Source organism: Mus pahari, chromosome 23 (genome assembly GCF_900095145.1).
Source record: "Mus pahari chromosome 23, PAHARI_EIJ_v1.1, whole genome shotgun sequence".
In the NCBI taxonomy this organism is placed as follows: domain Eukaryota; kingdom Metazoa; phylum Chordata; class Mammalia; order Rodentia; family Muridae; genus Mus; species Mus pahari.
The window spans coordinates 12,082,173-12,089,893 of record NC_034612.1 but is presented as its reverse complement, the minus strand read 5'-3'; the positions used below and the strand labels follow the sequence as shown (position 1 = coordinate 12,089,893).

Here is a 7,721-nt window from a genome sequence, read left to right as displayed (position 1 = left end):
TCATTAAGGATGGTTGTGAGCCACCATGTGGTTGCTGGGATTTGAACTCAGGACCTTTGGAAGAGCAGTCGAGTGCTCTTACCCGCTGAGCCATCTCACCAGCCCCCGGTTTTTTTCTTAAATTTGTTTGATGCTGACAAGAAGCTCATACCCTCTGGGGTTGGCAAATCTGCCTGCCCCTGCCCCCCCCCCCAGGTCACCTGCACAGAGAGTCCCTCAGCCTCAGGCTGGGCCTGGTGTCTGTCTGTCCCCCCAGGAGAAACTGAGGAAGACCACCCAGGAAGCAGACATTTATGAGACCAAATACAAGGAGATGAGCAAGACCCTGGAGTATCTCAAGAACTCTGTGGAGAAGATGTTTAAGAAGATTAACTGCGACGCCACTGAGATCCTGGGCAAGCTGGGCGAGACGGGGAAGGTCACGGACATCAACCTCCAGCAGTACTTTGGTGAGCCCAGTACTTCTTAGGCACTCTTTCCTGCATGTTCTGTGAGCAGGTACAAGAACGCTTTCTTGGTTGGTAGTGAGCACGGCCCTGGTGCGGCCTGCCTGCGTTTGAATTCTGAGCCTTCGCTTCTTAGCTGTGTGACTTTGGCCACGTTCCCAACCCTCTCTGTGCTCGGGTTCTTTAAGCTCCAAAATGAGGGTGAAACTCAGGAGCTACACCATCGGGTTTATTGGGAGGATTAAACATGGGTTAGTTGGTGGTGATCTCGTTTAACCCAGGGGAGGGGTGTGGTGAATTCTCTTAAGGAGAAAAAAGAGCTTCCTTTCACATATTCACAAACACTGTAACACATACATGTTCACACACACATGCTTACTCGGATACACATATGCTTACACGGATGCACACATGCACACGCACATGCACATGCACCCACCATAAACACTATACACACACACACACACACACACACACACACACGTGTGCACAAAGACACATTCAGACACCAGTAAACACTATATGCACATGCTCACATATGCCCACACATATATGCACACGCATGCAAACACACATGCACACATGTATGCACAAAGTGTGTTCACACAGACATGCATATATGTACAGAGGCTCATGTGCACATGTGCGCGCGCGCACACACACACACACACACACACACACACACACACACCATGCTTTTCATAGCTGAGCCCCGTGGATTTTGTTTCTCCAAGATAAGGAAGAAGGCAAAGATGACTCCCGTTAAGCTTATTCAGTGCTGTATCTGTTGGAAGCCTTGCCAAAGCAATACAGCAAGAAAAAGGAATTAAAAGCCTTCCGATTGAAAGGAAGGAAATGAAGTGTTCAAAGTGGGGCCGGATATGTCACAAATGCTTGTGATACTGCCTTCTGTATTTTGGGTTTAGCTCCCAGTTCAGGGTCTGGAGGGGTTGTGGCCACCCAGACCTTGGTAGCTTGGCCTGAATGGTACCTGCTGTTCTTATGAGTGTGTGTGTGTGAGTGTGTGTGTGAGTATGTGTGTGTGAGTGTGTGTGAGTGTGCATGTGTGAGTGTGTATGAGTGTGTGAGTATGAGTATGTGTGTGAGTGAGTGTGTGTGTATGAGTGTGTGTGAGTGTGAGTGTGTGTGTGTGAGTGTGTGTCTGCTGTTCTTATGAGTGTGTGTGTGTGTGAGTGTGTGTATGAGTATGTGTGTGTGTAAGTGTGTATGAGTGTGAGTGAGTGTGTGTGTATGAGTATGTGTGTGAGTGAGTGTGTGTATGAGTGTGTGTGAGTGTGAGTGTGTGTGTGTGAGTGTGTGTCTGCTGTTCTTATGAGTGTGTGTGTGAGTGTGTGTATGAGTATGTGTGTGTGAGTGTGTATGAGTGTGTGAGTGAGTGTGTGTATGAGTATGTGTGTGAGTGTGTGCGTGAGTGTGTGTGTGAGTGTGTGTGTCTGCTGTTCTTATGAGTGTGTGTGTGAGTGTGTGTATGAGTATGTGTGTGTGAGTGTGTGTGTGAGTGTGTATGAGTGTGTGAGTGAGTGTGTGTATGTGTATGTGTGTGAGTGAGTGTGTGTGTATGAGTGTGTGTGTGAGTGTGAGTGAGTGTGTGTGTGTGTGTTTTAATCCACAGGGATTGGAGAGATGTTCAGTGGTTTGGAGTGCATACAGCTCTTGCAGAGAGCAGAGTGTGAATTCCAGCACCCACCTCTGGCATCCGGGCAGAAGGAATGACATAAATGCAGGCCGGGAAGTCAGGCTACTGCTGTTGACTCTAGCGGAGCACTGGTTCTTGTCCTCACTGTCAGTATCTAGGGCATCCTTTTTGGACCACGTTTTCCTAGAAACTGTCACTCATAGCGCTGTCAGTGCCTCAGATCTACTGTGTGCTCCCGTGAGCAGCTCCACCAATGGGCATTAGAGAGATTTCGGTGCCTCGTGATGTCGGACTTTCCCACAACCACAGCCCGTGGCCAGGAGGAAGCCAGCATCCTGCACAAACTCCCACCCCTCCCTCTGTGATACTGGGGGCTGCCCAGGCTGGCAGTCTTGACCCTTGACCCCCTGACCCCGTTTTTTTCTTCCAGCTATCATAGAAAAGAAGACAAATGACCTGCTACTTCTGGAGTCCTTCCGGCGCCTGCAGGAGGCGGAGGGGCCTGATGTCGATGTCCCACAACCCTTTGTCAACCCCTTCTGGGGCGGCTCTGCCCTCCTCAAGCCCCCAGAGCCCATAAGGGTTGTGCCACCTGTGTTTGGGGCAGACTCCTTCAGTGACAAACTTGAAGAAGGTGAGTTCTTGCCCGCTGTCACCCAGGCAGGCCACTGGTTAGAGTCCCCCCCCTTTTTTTTTAAAGATTTACTTATTTATTATATGTAAGTACAGTGTAGCTGTCTTCAGACACTCCAGAAGAGGGCGTCAGATCTTGTTACAGATGGTTATAAGCCACCATGTGGTTGCTGGGATTTGAACTCTGGACCTTCGGAAGAGCAGTCGGGTGTTCTTACCCACTGAGCCATCTCACCAGCCCCTGGGTAGAGTCCCTTAAGGACTCTGAGTTTCTATGGGGTCTGTGGGCCAGGCCTCAGTTTCCCTCATGGCCACCAGTCATCACCACAGTATGGCCACTTGTTTGAACACAAATGAGAATAGGTCCTTAGGGAAAAATAGGGTCAGGAAGTGGAAACATGGTCACTGCAGCCCCAAACCAGAAATTAGCAAAGGACTGTACACACACACACACACACACAAATACACTGATACTTGTATATACTCACACACACATTCACATACATACTCATAAACACACATATACCTATATTCAAACACATACATACTGACACATAAACATACCTACATACATATACATACACACACATACATACTCCTGCACACACACTCATATATATGTACACACATACATACTCATAAACACACACATATATTCAAATACACATACATACTCACAATATTCATCTACATTCTTACATTTATATGCACATACTCATATAGACACACTTATAGACTGACATACATACATACATGCACTCATACATACTCATAAACAAACACATACAACATAGACTCAAACACACATACTCACACATGTAATACATACACCAAAGTCATAAACACATACAACATATACTCAGACACACATATATACTCACACATACACTCATACACACAAACACACACTTTTTTTTTTAAGATTTATTTATTTATTATATGTAAGTACACTGTAGCTGTCTTCAGACACCCCAGAAGAGGGCATCAGATCTTGTTACGGATGGTTATGAGCCACCATGTGGTTGCTGGGATTTGAACTCNGGACCTTTGGAAGAGCAGTCGGGTGCTCTTACCCACTGTGCCATCTCACCAGCCCTCACACACACTCTTATATTCACACATGCATGCCATGCACCATTCACTCTTAGTCAGAACTTACCCAAACACATAATGGAGTACTATGTAGCCACTAAAATGTATGTTCCCCTGCATAGCAATGGCTTAGCAATCAAACCGAGGCTGCGCCTTGCAGCTTGGTCTGTGGGTATTAAACCTATTAAACCAGCCACATCTCCCATTCATGCATGGGAGTTCCCTGAGGGGGCTTCTCTGCTTGGAGCTCTAAAGGACTTTCCACCCCGTGCCCAGCCCAGCATGATGGCACGTGACACTGTCCCTGGGAAGGAAGTGAGCTGGGCACCAACTCCCAGTTCCTCACAGAGCTCTGTCCTGGGTGCAGTGGACTATCCTCTGGACCACAGTACCCTCCGGCAGATGGTCTTGGAGAACTTCCTTCAGAGGGAACGCATAAAAGAACTCCAGGACACCATGTCAGAGAAGGGGGACGAGATAAGGCTCAAGAAGAAGGTGATAGGCTGAGCCGCGTGCGTGCCTGTATTCCAACCAGAGAGAATAAATGTTTTCTTGCTGAGCCCAGGGCCTTTGTATGTGCTGTGCTGAGCAGCTCTGCGGGCTGCAAACCAGCTTTGCAGTGGGGTGAGGGGCGAGAAGTGTTGGGCCTCCAGAGTGGCCCAAGGTCTATGTGGCCCCTGATAACCCTGAGATTGTAGCCAGCACTGCCCCCCACCTCCCATAACTGACAAGGTCTGCCAGATGGAACAGGGCCGTTCAGGGGGTGACTCATGTTGAAATATTGATCTCAGACTCCAGGGTGTACTGGATAAGGCAGACACTGGGCAGAAACCAGGGTCTTGGAAGCTGAGAACCCCTTTGACTGCATGTACTTTGGGAATGAGTGTCCCCACAGAACTGAGCTGGGTCCTTCAGGCCTTGCTGCTCCTCTCCAGAGCCCAGGTATCTGGAGTCCCCAGCCTCACTATGTCTGGAAGAGCTCCTAGAAGACACTCCCAGAACCACCAGGGTATGGGTTGTCCAGAGTTTGAGGGTTCTGATCCTTCAGGACCCAACCCTTGAACCCCAGCTTCCTGCAAGGGGCCCACGTCTATTGCAGGGCTGGATCTGACCCTGGGTGCGGGAACTGTGAGTTTCTTCTCTCTCTCAGACAGGGCCTTGCTCTATAGCCCAGGCTAGCCTTCAATGTCACTAATGCTTGATTCTAGTGATTCTCTTGGACTTGGTGTCCTGTTTTCAGTTTATCTATGGGGACTCAGTCCTAAGGTTATGCAAAGGGTCAAGTCAGGGGAGCCAGGAACTGTCACCACCGGTGTTTTGTGTTTATTAAGGAATCTCATTATGTGGCTCAGGCTAGCCTGAAATGCACTATGTAAAGCAGGTTAAGTCTGGAACTCACAGAGATCCATCTGTCTTTTTTCCCACCTTCAAAGCCTGGGCCCAGAAAGTAAACAGAACTGAGGGAAGGCCACCTGGGGACAGTGACAGAACTGGCTACTCCTGGATGCAGATGCTCCTGAAGTCCATGGACTTCTTGGAACTGGCTCTGTAGACCAGGCTAGCCTAGAACTCAGAGATCCACCTGCCTCTGCCTCCCAAAGGTGCCACCACCGCCAGGTGGTGCCTGTTTGCTGTTCAAACAGATCCCTGCAGCTTTCACAGAACCCAAATACTTTGTGACTTTGGCTACTTAGAGCCAAATGAGCCAATGGTCACCACAGGCAGCGCCAAGACTTCCTGTTTATTTGCACACAGCCCTGGGATGGTGCACACCTGCAGGCTGGGGCCACAGGGACTGGGGATGGAGAGCGGGCCGTGGGTCACCCGAGGCTGTGGTTCCGGGCTCAGTCCTTCTCTTCTCCGTGGGTGATGATGTGGACCAAATTCTTATAATCGAGATTGCCGGTGACGTCAGGGGGAAAGGCTGCGAACATCTGGTCGATCTGTGAGCAAGAATAGCGGGGTACAGAGATGCCCAGAATGGCAGGGGGGGGCAGAGTGGGGCTGAGATCCTGGGCAGGACTCCAGTACCTCCAGCCAGGCCTATCCCTGTGACTGCTATCACCAGGACTTGAGGTGGGAGGGAAGTCAGCAAGCCCAAAAGTTACCTCTCTCTGGGAACTAAGCCCAGGCTACCGACCTGGCTTAGCTTCTGGGTCCACGTGTTCTTGTGTCTTTACTGTCCCCACCTTTACTCACTGGGGTGATCTGAGGTCCCCTAGACCTCCCCGCAAACCCCAGATGCCCAGCAGGGGAAAAAATGGAGATCCAGCTATTGAGGGAGCTGCTGGGTAGACCACGCTCAGGGGCAAGAGGGACCGGTGGGGACTGTGGCTGAATGCACGCATATGACCTATTAGGGTCAAATGTCCATAGAGGTCGTATTCTTGGAGGGAAAACAGATATGGAGGTAGCTTATTTTCCACGCAATTTCCCTGCCTAAAAGTATTTGGATGAAGCCTGGAAGTGGTGGCGCACGCCTTTAATCCCAGCACCAGAGAGGCAGAGGCAGGCGGATCTCCCTGAGCGCAAATCTAGCCTGGTCTATACAGTGAGTTTCAGGACAGCCGGGGCACAGAGAAACCTTGTTGGATGAAGCAGGTTATAATGGTATCTGTGGTCCCAGCCTGAGTTTCAGGACAGCCAGGGCTGTGCAGTGAGACCGGGTCTTAAAAGGCAAATGGTTTTGAATGGTTACTCTTGCCCCTCCCACTCCCCCCTCTCCCCCCTTTATCTTACAGTGTTGGGGATTGAGCTCAGGGTTGTATGTTCTCTTCTAGGCTATAGCCCTGCCTTGTTAAGCTTTTTTTTTTTTTGGTTTTTCGAGACAGGGTTTCTCTGTGTAGCCCTGGCTGTCCTGGAACTCACTCTGTAGACCAGGCTGGCCTCGAACTCAGAAATCCACCTGCCTCTGCCTCCCAAGTGCTGGGAATAAAGGCGTGCGCCACCCCTGCCCAGCTTAAGCTTTTACTTTTTGCTGGGACTTAACCAAGTTTCCCAGGTTGGAAACTGGGAAACTTGAACTCGCTCTGTAGCCTGTGCTGGCTCTGTAGCCTGTGCTGGCTCTGTAGCCTGTGCTGGCCTTAAACCTGCAATCCTCCTGCCTTAGCTTCTCTAGTACATGGGACCGGCAGGCCTGAGTCATGAGTCCTAGCTGGTTTGAACTTGTAAGCTCCAAAAGACAGTGCCCCCGGCCCTGTGGTGGCAATGGGTACTGTGACCACCATGAAGCCTCGTGGCATGTGACAGCGGATGTCATCATCTCTCCTTGACAGACAGGGAGACTGAGGTCAAAGTCTAAAGTCCCATGAGTGAGGAGGGGTTGATAGCTGGTTCTCACTAGGGATGTGCACTAGATAGAGACGGGGTGTCTATAAAGGGGACCGGGGCAGTGGGGACACCAGAGACCCTGTACCTCCTCTTTGGAGAACCTCTCTGCTTGTGTGGTCAGCATCTCCCGGACACTGTAGGAAAGGAGAGAGCAGGAGATGGTGACATATGTTGGGGGTGGAAAGTGGGGACCCCTCTCCCTCAGAGCCTACTCACTAGTCAGCCTTCAGCGACCCTTTGCCCTCGGGATCAAACACCTTGAACGCGTTGAGAATGGTCTCTTCAGGGTCAGCCCCTGCAAGAGAAGATAAGCCCACCCATCTGCTGGGACTGGAGCTGCTGGGCCACAGGAAGTGGACTTAGGTCCCCCTGGGCCAGAGGGGCCAGGACAAGAGGGTTTGCTGTTCTCACAAAGGACCAGTACCCACGCGACAGCTCACAACTTCCTAGAACTGCGGCTCCCAGCAGCGTCACCTTTTCTGCCCTTCACGGGCACTTCCCGTATGTGCTATGCACACAACGCAGACACATAATAGAAATGAAATCTTTTTTTTTTTTTTTTT

The 7,721-nt window shown here is 50.4% G+C and overlaps 2 protein-coding genes across 5 annotated transcripts in view; one reads left to right on the top strand and one right to left on the bottom strand.

The window, feature by feature from the left end:
• The window catches only part of Ccdc63 (coiled-coil domain containing 63), a 30,644-nt gene extending 26,254 nt beyond the window's left edge, over window positions 1–4,390 (top strand). For 2 of the 3 annotated variants that reach the window (XM_021187011.1, XM_021187013.1), the window contains exons 11-13: window positions 257–449; window positions 2,534–2,737; window positions 4,196–4,390. In XM_021187011.1, coding sequence (XP_021042670.1) covers window positions 257–449; window positions 2,534–2,737; window positions 4,196–4,335 — 537 coding nt within the window. In that variant the 3' untranslated portion in view covers window positions 4,336–4,390. Of the gene's footprint in view, window positions 1–256; window positions 450–2,533; window positions 2,738–4,166 lie in introns of all 3 variants that reach the window. The other variant, XM_021187012.1, reaches the window with a different exon arrangement.
• A 1,158-nt stretch (window positions 4,391–5,548) lies between these two features.
• The window catches only part of Myl2 (myosin light chain 2), a 12,848-nt gene continuing 10,675 nt past the window's right edge, over window positions 5,549–7,721 (bottom strand). For both annotated transcript variants that reach the window (XM_021186939.2, XM_029533801.1), the window contains exons 5-7: window positions 7,375–7,453; window positions 7,244–7,292; window positions 5,549–5,771 (exon numbers count right to left, since the gene is read on the bottom strand). In XM_021186939.2, the coding sequence (XP_021042598.2) occupies window positions 5,673–5,771; window positions 7,244–7,292; window positions 7,375–7,453 (227 nt within the window). In that variant the 3' untranslated portion in view covers window positions 5,549–5,672. The remainder of the gene's footprint in view (window positions 5,772–7,243; window positions 7,293–7,374; window positions 7,454–7,721) is intronic.